The sequence below is a fragment of the Antedon mediterranea genome, chromosome 6 (genome assembly GCF_964355755.1).
Source record: "Antedon mediterranea chromosome 6, ecAntMedi1.1, whole genome shotgun sequence".
Taxonomy (NCBI): domain Eukaryota; kingdom Metazoa; phylum Echinodermata; class Crinoidea; order Comatulida; family Antedonidae; genus Antedon; species Antedon mediterranea.
This window is the reverse complement of record NC_092675.1, coordinates 265,260-283,744: the sequence shown is the minus strand read 5'-3', so window position 1 is coordinate 283,744 and position 18,485 is coordinate 265,260. Positions and strand designations below refer to the sequence as shown.

Here is an 18,485-nt window from a genome sequence, read left to right as displayed (position 1 = left end):
ATATGTAAACATTGCTTTTTTAAATATTTGTATAAGCACCATGTTTGATAACGAAGTGAGGCTGTTTTTATTACTTCTACTTAGTAGGCATTGCTTCATTTGTTTATCTCAACAAAGCACCAGTAGTGAGTATTACTAAATAGGCCTACTATTACTCTAATTCTGTACTATTATTATAGCCTAGTGTAGGCCTAGGGGAGTAGCTATTGTAATTAATTCACCTTTACTACACTGGCATCTGAGAGTCATGCTCTATAATATGAAGTAGCCAGGCCTACTAATAATAGGTAGGCCTAGACATAGCTCTGTTTGCATAGCTAGAATAGTGCAAAATATATATTGTCATTGCCAAAGGTTTAACTGATAAGGTTTTGATTTTTGTATGTTTAAAGACCCCTTACCACCTGCAATTTTGGACGTTTTTTGGAAAATAATACATATATATCACTTCAAAAACATTAAACCATGTCATTCCTTGTCTTAAATGTACGTTTTATGGTAAATTATGATAAAAAGTGAGAAACAATGCACTACCTAAGTAGCTTGCGGTGATCGACCTCTCGTGGACGGTCTTAGGCTTAGCCTATAGCTAGGCTTAGTTTTGTAGGCCTAGCTGGTAAACATCGGTAACGTACGAACATCGTACGCTAGCTATATACCTAGCCTGACGTTGTATAGTTGCTGCATTAATTGTCTTTCTATTTTTGCCAGACTTCGTTGATACAAATTGGGGAAAACCCGGTATTTTCGCGGAAAAGTTAGCAGTCTTCCATTTGCTTTGGCCTCACGATCGATCGAAAAGTGGGCGAAAAGCGAATTACAGGAGAAAAACAAAAATATCAATCCGCGCGAAATGCATTTTGGGATTTGTAGCGGGCCGCTATAATTATTAGAATCGACTTATTTTTCACATTTTTAACCGTTTAAAGACGAAAAAAGTTATCGCAATAGGACCATATAGTATTATTTTTACATTAAATATAGTTTGTGATCTTAAATTAGATCTAAAAAACGTAGGGAAGGGGGCTTTAAAAAATTCAATCAAGTCTTTTTTGGGACAAATGTCAAATTTTACAGTATAGTTTATAAAAATGTAATACTTTAAATACGAGTCATAGGCTACTATATCTACGACAGGGTTTTTTATAATAATATATGCTAACATTGTTATTGTGATATCTTATTGTATGTTTTTTATTGAAAAAAACATATTCATGAATCTCTTGAGCAACGAAATAGCTAAATTGCCTCAACACATAAATACCACTGATTTCGCATCGTGATATTCTACAAAACACTTGATTTTCATGTTCCCACCTAAATATCTCGGCTATTATAAATCGGATTCTTTTGGATAGTAGCTCAAAATAAACTGTAGACAATACTGAACATTATGATATATGTTTGAAATTGTAATATTACAAAAAGTATGTGTCATTTTACGTTTTATAACTCACCATCCATTGCCCACTGTCAATGTGAGGTCAATTTTTTACCTTTTTTCTAAAGCCCCACAGTATTTTATTTTCAATTTAAGATCACTTGTACAGTATTTCATCAATCATTCTGAATATTCATAGATTCCTTTCATACTTTTCTTATGAGCAATGGCTTAAAATAAACTGTGTCAAAATAGCAAAATCTATTTTGAAAAAATCTAAAAAATCCTAAAAAACGCAGCAAAATTCAAATAGGGGTTGCCTGTGTTATCAAGCCTTCACTTGGATTGTAGCTAAGTTTGGGGTTAATTTTTCATTACATAATTGTAAGTAGCATTTTAATGTTTATATCATTCTAATGTTTGATATATAAGGAACAATTATTAATAGGTGTTATTTAGTTCTATATGTTGTGTTTTATATTCACAATTGCCAAATTAAGATACCTATGTTTGAATGCCAGCGAGCTGGGATCTACCATTTATCACTCGGTTAATGGTTATGTTTATTTTTCTGTGACCTGTTTAATGAATAGATGGTAATTATTACAAAGTCTGGAAATGTTCATATAATACTAGTTTATGTCATTTTAATTTCTTTGGTTAAAAAATGTAATCAATAATTGTGGAAATTATTTTTAGTCATAATGGTTAACCCCCCTATATAATAGACGATGACCTACAGTCCGGCTTGGAAACAATTGGTCCGGGCGGTAGGTCCAGTCTTATAATATATATCATTAAAAAAATGCCATAATAAAATAGCCATTATATAGCCGTTTTATTTGTTAAAATATTACAAATTCAGCCTGTTGTTTAAAATATTAAATTATTAATTAGATGCAACTAATCAATAATCAGTACTAATTGTTAAGCTTTTTGTGTACAACAATACAATATCTTTGAATGCCTTAATATTATATTCTCAGTTAGAAAATGTTTAGACATTTTCCCTATATTTTTGGTCTATTTTGAAGACACAAATAAAACTACATTTATTGTAAATATTTAAATCCTATATTTGAAAATAAAGTTGATTCTAACAAAAACAACGCAAAGAAATTAGGGTACAGTACTGTACAATGTAATTTTTATCATTTATACCATAGAACATACATTTCAGACAACGAATGACCTGATGTATAAAGTAATGTTTATTGCAGTGTCTAACACATATCTTCTTTACCACAGTTTTGTCATTTGGCAAGCCTGCTTTTCAGACTACAACTTACGTCTCTGGTGATACATCCTATAATGCTGGTTTAGCTGTTGATGGTAACAATAATATGGACTTCTTAGCTGGTTCTTGTTCACGTACATTTGGTAAGTAATGAACCAAATTGGTGACTAAACAAATTGCTTATTTAAAATTAACATTTCAACAAAAGTTTGAGATATAATAGTTTTTTATACTTGAGATCCTACTATTTATCATTAATTTTTTGTTTATTTTATGCTCTTAATTTTTTATTTACCTAGAAATACTTTTTAGATTTTTATTTATTTTTATCTGTAATTTTGTAAATTTATATATATATTTGTTATTATTTATTTGCAATTTTGGTAATTTTGTTTACTTTTATGTAAACTGTACCACTAAAAACAGTATACTAATATTGATGGTCTATACAGAGTATAATAAAGAAATAATAAGTTATTTGTGACACACAATTGACTAAATATTATTTATTTTTAATATTTTTCAGTTTCTGAAAACACAACCCCGTATTGGTATGTTAATTTAGGAGATATGTACAGCATTGACTATATTTTAGTATATTCAGTAACTCAATATGAAGGTATAGTTATGTAGCTATTTGTTACAGTGTTCCACAGTTAAATTAAAATAGGTTGATTATATTAGATGTTGCTATCACTGCTTTACTGTACTCTTTGTTTTTCAATTGATTTGTATTTTTCCATGTTCTAGATTAGAAACTTTTTTTTTTGGTCTTTTAATGAAAGAAGCCAAAACGTATTTTCCAGTCAACGTTGAGTTGCATTGAATTGCGTTGAGTACATCAGATTGAACGATTTTATAGGAAGAGGGGTAATAAAGCATTATGTTGAAAGTTAGAATCACTGAAATGTTAACAATTGACAGGGTACAGTATAATCACCACAAGAAATTTAAAACAATTGAATGATTGCAGTTGATCGATTGTTAAAACTGATCAATCAAATGGTTATTGTGTAGTTTGTGAACAAAATATGTAAGCACTGATCCTTCTTGAAAACATGTCCTGTAAGTGACCGTGCGTGGTTTGTCCCAGCAACACTTAAAGTCAGAAGTGCTAAACCAATTTGAAACGATTTCCAAAGATCTTTTGGTAAATATTTACAGGCCGGCTTGATCATCATTTCTGATATTTATTTTCAACTTTAACGATTTTAAAATACAACTTTGACTCGAAAACAAGCTTACTGTACATCTCTCACCGAATAAATAATTTATAAAATGGTAAAGATATGAAAATCTGAGATTGAAAAAAATTTCTCTCAACAGAAATTCAAACTGTCTCTTCTACGGTACATGGTATACAAAAGCCTAACCCATGTAGTACTTTGAAAGTATGTCGCAAATGACTGATTAGCAACACCTTTATGTGTTATTGTGTTTCAGAAAATGTTGTTGGTATTGAGGTCTATGTTAGTAGTGGAAGTTTGTCCTTTGATCCTAATGGCATATGTGGATCCATAACTTCAACAACATCTACTCCAGGTGTTTACATTGTATACTGCAATCCACCCTTGATTGGAGATTATGTCGCTTTATATCAACAGAACAGTAACGAGATCACTTTGTGTGAAGTACTGGTTTATGGAGGTATAAATTACATTATTTTTACTTTCAGACATTTATCCTGTGATCGTTGTAGTCATTCAGTAATGAATTTTTATAACTAGATGGTTCGTTTGCGTACCATCTAGGTCGTGCCCACAGATGCTTCTCGAATTCACATAGTAATATCAGGGTAAAAAAAACTGGCGATTCTTGTCACAAAATGAGACAAATCCAATTTGTGTTTTGTATGTAAAATTACATTTTAACATTTTATTTTATCTTTTATTCTTTTATCTACTCAGTATTGAAATATTTGTTTCATGTTTTATATATAATATACCACTAATAAAACATTTGCGATTTAATATAGTAGGGACGATAGGGAAAGTACCTTGATGATTAATATTTATATGCCGTATGAAAAAGATGACGATTCTTTATTTGAATTTATGGGGTATTTAAGTAAAATTAAAAATATTTTTGATGAGTATAATTATTATAAAAATATAGTACAGTATCTTATTTTGATTATCTAGAATTAGTTGTCCTAGTACTCAGACTAGTCTTGTTACCATGTCTCCCCAACCAATGAATCACTCTCTATATACTATAATATGCAATATACAATGTTAGTGCTTAAAGCTCAGCCTCTTTAAAGCTGTTCAAATTAGTACCCCAGCCATGTATTTAAGAATTGTATACTGTTGTCCCACCCAACTGCTTATTATTGTTTAATGAAAAAAAATGTTCAATTTTGAAAACATCTATACTGAACTAAACCATTTTCACAATGAATTAGATCACTACAAGGAATACAGTGTAATTGTTTTTACTGCTTAAAACACATGTTTGTAGGTTAGTTAAACTCTGCTGGGTTCATCAGTCTAAGCATTACCTACTATTCATTGCATCTCCTTTGAAACTGTTTACACCCTTGTGCTTTTAATAGGGGAATTCCCAGAAGAGATCAGTGAATAAAATAATGTAAACCACTGATAAAGTGTAGGAATATAGCCGTAGTCCGACAGCAATTTTTACTGTTACTACCTTTTCGAAGTGCAATTTTCCAAAACCTGAGAATGAGGTCCTGAAGACTATATATATTTCGTTAAGCTAACTGACAAAAATATTATCTTTGCACCCCTTGACCCTGTGATGTGCCTGTTCAAACATTTAAGACCGGTTTGCTTTACTAATGGCGTGGTAATGTTGTACTGGGCTGATCAGAAAGTAAAAGAATAACGTTTTTCCCGTAACATGCATTTGAACAGTTAAAGTATGTTACTTTTGAAGGCAGTGAAGACACATCAAGTAACACAGTACCAGGTTACCTGATAGCAGTAATAATTGTTCTTGTTGTCATCATTTTGGTGATGTTTCCAGTTTTGATCTTTTATTGCAGGTGTTGTTTCTATTTGTTTTCCAGGCTCTCACATTCTAAATTATTTCTATTGAACTATTGGTTGATTGATTATTTCTTTCTCAATTCAATTTAGAAGCTTCATAATGTAGCAGTAGTTTTATTATGTAGAATTGTATGTTTTAAATCATATTTTAATGGTAGATTTTCTTTAGAAATTATGCTCAACTTCATTACTTTTCTGCTTTAAAATATGCGGTGATTTGAGCCTCTCTTGGCCTAAATGCATTTATAAAACTTTCAGTAGCAAATACTTGTTTATTTTACAAACTTTTAGAAAGTTTAGCTGGATTCTACAATACAAATGCACAGGAAGTTCCTTTTAAAATGGTTGTATAATTTGCTTATACTGTAGACAATTTTTTCTCTGGTTTCAAAACTGTTTACTAAATCCTGTTATGATCTACTAGAAGCAGCACATGAAATCTGATATCTAAATATTTAAGTTATTTCTTCTTTTTTTACAGCTTATTTAATTCGATAGGTAAAATCTAATATTTACTTTTATTTAATTTAACTGTGTATTTCAATAAATTATATAATTCATTTAAATTCTCCGTTCTAATCAAAATCTTGTATTCTGTGTTATTTCTTGTGCTATTTGTACTTAAAAAGAAATATACATGTATACACATTTAATAATACTTCAAAATATTAAATTTAAATTATGCGGGATGCTTAATATTTTACTAATACTTCATAGTAGAGTGTATGTGCACTTTGCTTGAAAATACCTCCTTTCAAAAGTACCAACAAATCTGCAATGAAAATAAAGGACAATCATTAATATTGAAGATTTGTTTAAACAATACTTAAAATGACCTAGCACTAATGCATTATCTTAGGTTCTATTATTCTCAGAAGAACAAGAGAAAGGATGATACCACAGCGATGAACATGCCTACGTATGATGATGTTGCAATGAAACCAGCTGCTACAGAATATGAGATAAACCTGCCAACACCTGGCAGTGTTACAGCACCACTACCTAGGCCAGAATCTGGATATCAAGATCTACACACATACTCATCAATGGAGCCAACATATACTGATTTGAAACAGTAATCATGAGGTGAATATTAGATTATTCAAATAGGTATGAAGCATTTGTCATGTAGTCATTAAAAAGTTAATCTATTTATATCACACATTCAACATCAGCAATGAGAAATAAACCCTTCACTAAATGCCAATCAGGAATAAACAGGTTCTTCTAAACTCATGTCAATGTGTAATACAATATAACATTTTTATGATGCAGTGTGCCTGTTACGTTATTTTTTTATTTTGACACCAATAATTGCATACAGGTACCCTAAACAGGATCATCAACAAGAGAAATAGTTGGACAGACTGGCTGCTTTATTAAATTTTTTTTTGTTTTTGTTTGTAGTATATGCCATTTTAATGCCACATATTAATTATCCACCTTGACCAAAACTTGGATAAAAAAATATTGATTTAGCTGAAAAAATTACGAAAATAACTTTATTAACACTACAAAATAACCTATTCAAAGTCTGATTTTAATCTTCATTTTTTATGTTTTGGGGGACAATAACTTTTTTTTTTAACTTTTTACATAATGTATACATTCATACACAACTCATGTTTATTTAACCATTTTTTTATCATTATTTTTTTTAACATTGAATTGCAGAAGAAGTATGACTTCAACAAGTTAATGATGATGTTAGTGGATATGTTGATTGAACTTCTTCACGCTGTATAATCCATCAATTATTGAACTACTCAGCTGGTATTCTGTGGTCTTGATTGGTGCTTATTGTGAAGTCACAAGTTTAAATCTAGAGAATTGTTACCAGTCATGACATTTTAATATTTCATGACTTTACTCTATTTAAAGATACAAACATAATTTATCAATTTTATATTAGGATATGCTTTTAAATTGTATCATCATTGTATTGTCTACTTATCTGCTATGATTGATTATTGTGAAGTCACATTGTCTAAACCATTTTTATCAAACTTTTTTACATAGATAGATACAATTTTGCTTCCCAACTGTCATTTTGCATAATTCATTCATTGAAACATTATTTCCATTTATTAATGTCATTTGCATATAATACAATATACATTAAGTTAAGCAACGTTGGGCCCGGTTGCGTTCTGGATGGGAGACCGTCTAGAAATCGCAACGGGTGCTGTATATACTGGAGAGTGATGGTGTAATGGTAATATCGGACTAGCATGTGATAGGCATGGTTTCGAGGTTATCTGTACCATACTAATTGCATCCTTACGCAAGATGCTTTAATACTCTCATTGCCTCATCCTTCGGATGGGATGTAAAGCCGTTGGTCCCGTGTACTTAACAGTGCACGTTAAAGAACTTGGTACACTATTCGAAAAGACTAGGGGATCGTCTCCCGGTGTGCTGATATGGTAGGCGCTGCACTGCTGGCTGCCGTGGGTCCGTGGAGGGCCTAATCCGAATTTCCTTGAGGACAAATATAAATACCTTTACATTTACCTTTTACATAGAGATTGTGTTTCTGTGAGACACAAATACATAACATTCTCTCGACAAAACAAAGTCACACTTGTTTGTTTGGTGCCCTAATAGCAGTTGGATAGAAGCTGTTGCGAAACCTATTTGTACAAGAAATGATGGACTGGTACTGTCTATATAATCTAATTTGTGCACTATTATTATCCATATATCTTTAAATCTTACTGATAATGTTTATAACTCTGTCTGTCTACTGTAGGCCTACTTGTTAGTCTACTTGCTATGTTCATATTATACATATCAATAAAGATATGTTAAAGATGTATTGTCCCCCTGAACAAAAATTTTTTTTTTTTTAAAGGCCATTTTAATGATACATAAAAGTTATTCACTTTGAAAAAAATTTGGATCAAAAAAAAAATTATTTACCTTAGAAAATCGTAATTTAAAGTAAAAAATAGTCAACCGGAAGTCGGTTGGCTGGCAGCCAGCTGGCTTCCGGTTTAATTTAACCCTTGACCTGAATTAGCTTATGAATTATGCATATTGTATGATTCTTGTGCGTGTATGTGACCTCTAGGTCATCAGAAAAAAAATACGACGTGATATGGCGAGACGACGGTGGGAAAGTTCTGTAGTTTAACAACAACAAAAACAACTCCTACTTGAAGAAAAGACTATGGCTAGGCCCTAGCAGATTGGTAAGTAAGAAATGTAGTTTCTATGGTGCAGCTTTGTTAGTTAGTATAGGAAGCCTAGCTGTAATGTTTTATCACTCTTCTATATTATACTTTATTCACATCGTCCATGTTGCACACGCTTTTCCTTACCTAGAGGGCGGCAACTACATTACATTCCCTCCTTACTTTAGATAAGTTCTACAACTATCAAATACAACACTGAATATTAACTAACATTTTAACTATTAACTTTTATCATATTGACTAGCTTATTTAATTATTAATACTCTGATTGTTATGCTTCATATTAGTGTATATATTTTTTTTATAAGTAATTCTCCATCACTTGCATAGTGTCAATTATCAAGATATATTATTGTTTACTAATTAAATTCTCAGAAATGTTCAAATTGTCTTTTACTGTTTATCAATGTCTCTTGTCACAAATATAATCAATGTTCTTATCCAATAATTCGAAATCAATAACTTTGCTCAAAATCAAATTTAAATGTTCATCAAAATGTGAATCAACTCAACAATGTCCATATCCTTTGTTTCCATTATTTTCGAACTTATTGGTCCAACACAAAATCATTATATCTTGCGGGCATTCGTCGATTCCTTTGCGGTCGTCTTGGTTCTTGTTGATCATTTACATCTTGGGGTCTTTCTACTACATCATCATCGACGTCTGACTCATAATCATTAAAAATGTTTATTTTCTTGAAATGAGAAATGTTCCTTCTAATTTTTATACCATTCCTATCTGCAATTATAGCATTTCCTTTTCTCCAACTTACAATATACGGATCTGGGTCAAACGGGGTTGTTAACATATTCTTCTTTTGTTGCTTTACAAGCACTTTGTCTCCAACTTTCAAATCGCTTTCTTTTGTATGCAAATACATATCTCCGCTATCTTTCATTTTCTTCTTCTGTTCTTTATCTTTGTTTGCAACTTCTACATCATTCTTCTCGTCTACTTTAGTCAGTGATGGAAAACATATTTTTATTTTTCTTCCATATAATAGTTCAGCTGGACTTTTCCCTGTGGTTGAATGTGGGGTTGCTCGATACTGCCTGAGGAATTCATATAACGCTTGATGCGGATTTCTTCCCTCAACACTTGCAGTTTGAAGAACTTTGGTTAATGTCCGATTGAATCTTTCAACTTCCCCATTTGCTCTCGGCCATAATGGAGTCGTTCTTCGATGTTTAAACCCTTGGTATGTTGCAAATTGCTCGAACTCATGACTGTTAAATGGAGGTCCATTATCTGACAATACTACAGTATATTAGGTATGCCATGTCTTGCGAATATCGCATCTAATTTCGGAATAGTTGCTTTCGCTGATGTCGACTGAACTATCTCGACTTCTGGAAATCTGCTATACATATCATATACAACAAGCAAATATTTTCCATTTGGCATTGGTCCTTTAAAATCAACTGCCACTTCAGTCCATGGTAATGTTGGTAATTCTGTCATCTTCAATGGTTCTGGTTTCTCTGCATTCGTAGATACAGTCGCTTGACATGCTAGGCATTTTCTAACCTGTCGTTCTACCATTTTATCTATTCCAGGGAACCACACTTTTTCACGTATCAATGCTTTAGTCTTTACGATCCCTTGGTGTCCTACATGAGCCAATTCTACAGCTTTTCCTCTCAATGTCTCTGGTAAAACTATCTGATGTCTTCGTAATATGATTTTATCTACTACTGCTATTTCATCTTTCACATTTTTAAATGGTTCCAACAAAGGATGTTTCCAATCTTTATCCTTTCCACTTTCAACAGCTTTCCTCAACTTCTTGAATGTTTCATCACGATCACTCTCTATTTCAATTTCTTGTTTGGTCATTGCCTTTGGAACACTGTTCTGTACAACATAGTTTACATAACTTCCTATCATATTAACATCTTGACTAACTTCTGTCTGTGTATCTGTTGAAGTAGGATGTCTGCTCAAGTAATCTGCAGGGTTGTCAATACCTGGTCTATAGATCACTTCACAATCATATGGCATTAGTCGCAATCGCCATCTCTCAATCCTTGCGGACATCTGTTTTTGACTTTTGAAGATTCCTAGTAATGGCTTGTGATCCGTTGTTATCTTGAACTTTGCACCATATACGTACAAATGAAAATGTTCAGCACCGTATACAACAGCTAGCATTTCCCTCTCGGTTTGTGAGTATCTCGTTTCAACATCGGATAATGCTCTGCTTCCATATCCTATCACTTTACCATCTTGGCACATAATAGCTGACAGGCCTACAGGGCTTGCATCTACTAGAATATTTGTTCTCTTGTTAATGTCAAAGTAAGTTATTACATCAGAACTAATTAAAGCTTTCTTTAGATCTTTAAATGATTGTTCTTCAACACCTGTCCATTTCCATTGGCTATTTTGATGAGTAAGCTCTCGCAATGGTGTTGTAATCGAAGCGTAATTGTAGATGAACCGTGACAAGTACTGAGCCATACCTAACAAGGACTTTACTTCACTTGCCGACTGTGGTCGTGGAGCATTCTTGAGACTTTCTATCTTCTGTGTATCAGCAGCTAATCCGTCACTACTGAATGTATGTCCGTAAAACTTAACCTTTGGTTGAGCAAAACAACATTTCTCTTTATTTAAAGTTGCTCCACATTGCTTCAATCTTTCAAGAACTGCTTTAAGGTTTATGTCATGTTCTTGTTTTGTCCTTCCAAAAATAATTATGTCATCAGATATGTTTCTGCATCCATTTAACCCGCTCAATAAATTTCTTACTGCAGCTGCAAATAATTCAGGGGCAGAATTCACGCCAAACATCAACCGTTTGTAACGAAACAAACCGACGTGTGTGCTAAACGTTGTAATATATCTGCTTTCAGGATGGAGTGAAAATTGATGATATCCCGATGACAAATCTAATGTGCTAAACACTGATGCACCATTCAAATCAGATACAATTTCATCTAACGTTGGTATTGGGTGTTTTTCTCTCTTGATAGCTTGGTTCGCTTCACGCATATCAACGCATAAACGAACTCCATTTTTCTTCGGTACTACAACGATTGGACTGACCCACGGTGTTGGTCCTTCAATTTTCTCTATGATGTCAAGTTCTAATAATCGCTTCAGCTCTCGATCAACATCAGCACGAACATGAAATGGTATTCTCCTGTGTTTTTGTTCCTTTGTTGGTACTGTTGTGTCGATGTGTAACTTGATCTCTACATCTTTGATTTTACCAATACCTCTAAAAAGTTCTGAGTAGTCATTGATACATTGAGGAACACTATCTTCACTCTTACCAATTCCACACGCTAGTTTGACAAGCTCTAGTTCTTGAGATGTTTTCCATGATAACAAATTTCCTGTATTACCATGTACTATATAAAACTCAGTCTCTATACACTTCTGTGTGGATTCAATGGATATTTTGAGTTTAACAATTCCTACTACTTTCAGTGGATTTGCTTTTCCATATGCAAAGATTTCTGTTTTGTGTTTGTCAATTGTTGGCTTGGGTACTATCTTATCAAATGAAACACTATCCATCACGTTCACTGACGCTCCTGTGTCTACAAGTGCTCGCATCTGTACCTTGTTATTACAGTGGACTATCATATCACATGTTGGTAACTTTTTTGATGGTCCTGGGAGAACAAAAGCATATTCTGGATCTGTTGCATAATCTGTATCTCCTGTTGCACCACTACTGCACACCTGTTCTTCCACTCTGCTAACTTGTTGTTTGCCTTTCGTGAAACAAACTCGTGCATAATGATCTTGTTTACCACATGAATTACAAATTTTACCTTTTGCTGGACACTCAGCCTCATGTGGGTATGCCAAACCGCATTTTCTACATGTTGATGATTTTCCTGCTGGTTTTGACTTTTGTTTGTAAGTGGATTTATTATATTGACTTTGATTCTTTGTACCATTATATTTCTTTGAACGGCTACGATTTGTAAACTTCATCGCATTCACAGATTCTGTTGTCGCATTTACAGCTGATTGGGATGAATTTCCTTCAACCTCTGTTGCCCTTTTTTCTGACAACTCAACAGACCGTGCTAAATCAAGAATTTGTGTCAATGTTCTTTCCTTTTCTAGGATACGCCTTCTAAATCGGCTGTCTTTGCATCCTGAAATTATCTGTGTTTTAATTTCTCTGGTAATGTCATTGAAATTACACTTAACAGCCTGTAGACGCAGTCTACTACAGTACTGGTCTATTTTCTCACTAGGCTCCTGATTCATTCTCCGAAAAATTATCGTTTCATAATCAATGTTACCTTTTGGGGTTAAATGTGTTGTCAAGGCTTCTTTGGCCTGTGTGTAAGGGGATGTGTAAGTACCATCATCACCACCAGTATCTTGATCTGGCAGGGTGTCAAATTCATCTTGTAACTCTAACCCTCCATAGAATAACAACAGTGCTCTCTTTCGGGCATCATTTGTAATTCCAAAGCCTACCATGGCTCGCTCAAAACGCTTCAGCCACTTGGTCCACCTCGTCGCTCTGCTGGCGAGATCGGCGTGCACATCAAATGCAGGCAGGCTAGGCATATTACTATTCGCCGTAGCCATGGTGGTTATTCAAACGATATTTAACTTATATAAGACGGTATAGTTACGATTCTCATTTATCTAATTTATCTATCCTCATTTATTCACGTTTATCCTCGTCGCCAAATTGTAATGTTTTATCACTCTTCTATATTATACTTTATTCACATCGTCCATGTTGCACACGCTTTTCCTTACCTAGAGGGCGGCAACTACATTACACTAGCTAGCCCATTACAGCTGTACTGGCTATCTAGTGTACTATCCCCTATCTATTGGCTAGCTAGGCCTAGAGTAGTAGCTAGTCTAGTAGTAGTAGTAGTACTAGGCCTAGTTGTAGGCCTGAGTGAGGGTTCACCCTGAGTGAGTAGCAGGCCTAGCTAATACTAATAGATACAACTTGTAAGCCTTATTAATAGTTATTGCCAACCTAGCTTTAAATAGGATTAGGCCTATAACATTCATCTGTGAGCATGGAGTAAGGAATAAGGTTTTAGCATGGAGGTATAAAAATAAAATATTTTATACCTCCATGGTTTTATTGTGACTTGTGTGAATTTCGACACCACCAACTCGTCTTATTTTTAGTATAATACTATAATATTAATAATAGTAATTAATAGTCTTTAATTTATCATTATTCATATCACTTTTCATTCATTTTAAAACATTTAATTTTCTTTTCTATGTAGAGTTTGTGATTAAAAAAAATTATACATAAGAGCAGCAAAACTCAAAAAGCGAAAACTTGTGAATGGCTGCCAAAAATAGAAAATAAGGTCACCACCAGGGCCAGGAGAGATTATGGTGCTTGGTTTTTCCTTCATGATTAATTAGATGTTAATGCTAATATAAATTTGTGAAAATTGTAACTAGGCCTATACTGTACATCCAATAATGTAATTATTTTAGAGAAAATGACCAAATAATCTAAGTTAAATATTTTTTGGAATGTGTACTTTACAGTACTTAGTACCGTTATGTTGAAAATTCTTCCAAAGCAATAACGTTCAAACCAACATTCACACAATTAAACTTTTTATGTACATATTTTAATAAATAATGTCTTTCTTTTAATAGGTATTAACACACTTGAATGAACAATATGAGCAAGTAGTGGAAAATGGTGAAGAAATCAACACAAAATGTGGTAGCAACATTCACAATATTTATTTGAACGTTTCTTACTATGACACTTTAAAATGGATGAACAATCACAGAAGACAAGCTATTGCTGTAATGCCACAATCAACACATCAATTAATAGTTGAAAATAAATTGTCAACAATAATGCAGAAATTCAATGAAATATACTAGTAATTAACTCATTTTTTACTGTACTGTACTGTAAATCTTCACACATTAAAATTATGGTGATTTTATCTCATGTACTGTAGTAGTATTTTTTATTTATTTATTGCTGTATACAAATGTTATTGCTCGAATTATGAAAACTATACAACATTTTAAAAGCTGGAAAACAACCAACACATTTGCCTAATGCTTTATGATAGTCATCCAATATTTATCTTGTGTTCCACTACCAAGTCTACTGCCAGTTGCCTTTAAAATGCTGTATGGGTGTAACTTCTGTTCCAGTCTTCATTAGCTTAAGTCTATAAATTGAAAAACAATGATGTATAAATACAAAAGTCAAATAGAAAAGTTAAATATTTCACAATTTATTGCATACATATAATTATTATTTCTGTACATGAATCTGAAGTTTTCAATTTGGGGTACTAATGTACAGTAAGGAATCCCTGAAAAGTGCATCTCCTCCCTAAAAAAGGCCTAGTCTAATTACTAGTGTTTTCGTTTTGGTTGCTATCAACAACAATCTATTCTACCGTCAACTTCTTTGGTACTGTATGCTGATCATTTTCCAAATGTTCGTTTTTTGTCATCAGTTAGGTGAGTACGATATATAGGACCTAGCTAGGCCTCAAAGTGGGTTCCCGTCTACTTTTCTGACCCGATTATCTGCCTGCCTACAGCTGCTGCTACACTACACTACACAGTAGTAAACTACAGTACTAACCAGGCCTAGGCCCTACTAGATAGATTAGTAGAAGTAGGCTTATATTATAGCCCTAGCCTAGATAGCTAAGCCTATAACTATACGCCAAAAACTATTATAGGAGGATGTGTCATTCATCTAAAATAGAATTCTACTTACCAGCAAATTAACGGCAGAGCTTTTTACATCATACGATCAGGGAAACCCCAGCACTTTCTTCTGTTCTTCGCACATGTTTGTTTACGTGGTGAACAGATCGGATCTCCCCTGTTTGGATACTCATTAACATATCATGCATATTTATGAGCTGTTAGCTAACCATCGTTATTTTGGAATTTCTGAACTTATGAGTTCGAAAAAATGGTAAACTTATTTTGATTTTTTATAAGCGAAATCAATATTTTTTCCGGATTTTTTTTCGGCGAAAGTGAATAACTTTATTATAACTACAAAATGGTCTATTCAAAATTTGATTTTTTTCATCTTTATTTTTCATGTTTTGGGGGACAATACAACTTTAATTGTAGTAATTCATTTGATATAAATCATAATTATTAAATAGAAAATAAATATATTAATAATATTCAGATTTAAAGGAATTCAAATATATTAATGATATATAAGTTTTATAGAGCAACATTAGGGTCATATATAAAAAAAATTATTACACCAACATTATTTCAACCTTTCGTTTATACACTGTATGCATTTGTCTACTATAAGTACTGTATATGAAACAATGTTGTTTAATCTTTTGTGTATTTGAAGTGTATATTTTTTTTCTTAGCAGCTCATGCATTTCCAATACAAATAGCTATTGTATCTGCAATATCAACAAGTCTATATAAAATCTACTTTTCTGTTTATTTAGAATAAAATAAGTAAATTGAGTATTTAATTATTTATATATGAGAGGTTATGGGAAATCAATAAAATAAACAAAAGGCAATGGAAATGTTGCGAAGAAGAACATTATTTGGTACGAACCAGACCCTCTACTAGTTGAGCAAATTTCCATGAAGCATTCTGTTATCAGATACCATGAATTCAGAACGAAACATAGTATGTTATCAAGTATCAGATGTACAACTCTGGAGTCATGATTACAAATGCGATGTACTAAATGTTAAATTGGCCCAAACAGTTTTTCATTTTTGTAAATAAATAATTTAAATAACTAGATGGTTCTCGAATACACAGTAATTTCAGCGTAAAAAAACTGGCGATTTCAAATGTACGTACCGCAGGACTATAAATACATTGTCGTATTCAGAACCGAATAAATAGACACGGTGATTAATGTAGTCAACTAAAATTAGCACTCTGGGAATTAGGCCTACTTCTGAAGGAGAAACTTGTCTTAAAAATGAGTCCAAATTTTTTATTTGAAATCATTTAAACAAACTCAATTTGTGTTAGTTGTATATAACATTAGAGTTGATGGATGGGTAAGAGGATGGGAAGAACAATTTTTAAATATATTCTTTATAAAGAAGCAATTGTCAGTAAGAAAGTTTTTTGTATATGTATATTTATATGTGTTTATATATCCAGCAGTAGAGCCTACCCACAGTCACAGTTTTCTTTGTATACCTACCTTGTCATCTGCCAATTGGCAGGTCCATGACAGTCATTTTCTTCCACTCTTTTCTATTTAATGCTTTGTCCTTTAGTTGGTAATATTTGTTTCCATTTTTATGTCTATCCAGTAGCATTTTTCTCTTCCTTCCTCTACCTGCTTTTCCATCGTATCTACCCTCCATCACTATTTTCAATAATCCTCCATTTCTAATACTGTGACCAATCCATTTCTTCTGCTGTTCATTAATGCGTTTCATTAGTTGTCTTTCTTCTCTTATTTCATTCAAAATGTCATCATTCCTTCTGTGCTCTGTGTATTAAATTTTTAGCATTTTTCTCCAACACCACATTTCAAATGCATCTATTCTGTTTATTTCCTCTTTTTTTAATGTCCATGTTTCGCATCCGTATAATGCAACACTCCATACTAATGCTTTAACCATTTCTTTTCTTGTTTCAATACTTGCTTTACTTGTTAAGAATTTTCTGTTTGTTAGGAATTTCCCCTTTGCCATTCCTATTCTCCTTAGAATCTCACTCTGCCATCTGTTGTTATTTTTCCCAGGTAGCAAAAGGAATCAACTTGTTCCATAATTTCCCCATCAACATATATTTCCATTTGTACATTTGCTCTTTTTGTAATGCACATTACTTTAGTTTTTCTGGTGTTTATCTTCATTCCATATTCTTTCCCCGCTTCATTAATTTTCGTTAATATTCTTTGGAGACCGACATTAGAGTTATCCATCACAGCCTTATCATCAGCAAACCGTACAGTTGAGATTCTATGACCACCAACTTTTACTCCATTACTACTGTTTGTAAGTGCTTCTGAAAGTAGAAATTCTTCATAAATGCTGTAGAAGTTAGTTGACAGTATTCCTCCTTGTCTGACACCTCTACCTATCTGTGCTGGTTCAGATAACTGCCCGTCTATTATAATTGATGCAGATTGATTGATATACAGCTCCCATATTAACTGTCTGTCCCGATAGTCAACGCCAATTCTATACAAGATGTCCATCAATTTGATCCAATTAATCCTGTCGAATGCTTTTTCATAATCCACAAAGCATATATACAATTCGTTACCATATTCTAGGGATTTTACTCCCATCACTCTCAGCACAGCAATCGCATCTCTGGTGCTTCTTCCTTTTACAAAACCAAATTGATTCTTTCCGATATACTCTGCAAGTTTTGATGCCAATCTTTCATTTAATGCCTTAAGTGTTATCTTAGATGTATGCGTTATGAGACTTATCGTTCGGTGTTCATCACATCGTTGGGTGTTTACTTTCTTCTCCAATTGTATTACTACAGATATAGTGAAATCCGCTGGCCATTTTCCTTGTGTGTAGATTTTGTTAGAAAGTTTGGTAAGTTCCAAGGTTGCTACTTCTCCTAGTTGTTTTAACATCTCTGTCCCATCTATGCCTTCAGCTTTTCTTTCATGTAGTATTTTAATTCCTTTTGTAATTTCATCTTTCAGAAATATTGGTCCCAGACTTT

The 18,485-nt window shown here is 32.9% G+C and overlaps 1 protein-coding gene and 1 long non-coding RNA gene across 3 annotated transcripts; both read left to right on the top strand.

The window, feature by feature from the left end:
* Nucleotides 1-9: 9 nt before the first annotated feature.
* LOC140052304 (fucolectin-like) lies at nt 10-7,535 on the top strand. 2 transcript variants are annotated; one of them, XM_072097804.1, is made up of 6 exons: nt 10-125; nt 2,630-2,761; nt 3,145-3,237; nt 4,062-4,265; nt 6,489-6,715; nt 7,304-7,535. In XM_072097804.1, exons 1-5 carry the CDS (start codon nt 41-43, stop codon nt 6,536-6,538), a joined length of 564 nt encoding a protein of 187 aa, XP_071953905.1. In that variant the 5' UTR covers nt 10-40; the 3' UTR covers nt 6,539-6,715; nt 7,304-7,535. The 2 variants fall into 2 exon arrangements, with proteins under 2 accessions (XP_071953905.1, XP_071953904.1); XM_072097803.1 differs by lacking the exons at nt 6,489-6,715; nt 7,304-7,535 and having other exon boundaries at nt 4,062-4,668.
* A 6,059-nt stretch (nt 7,536-13,594) lies between these two features.
* On the top strand, nt 13,595-14,763 carry LOC140052308 (uncharacterized). Its single transcript, XR_011845619.1, has 2 exons — nt 13,595-13,850; nt 14,453-14,763. It is a non-coding gene; the product is annotated as an uncharacterized lncRNA (long non-coding RNA).
* The last annotated feature ends 3,722 nt before the right edge of the window (nt 14,764-18,485 follow it).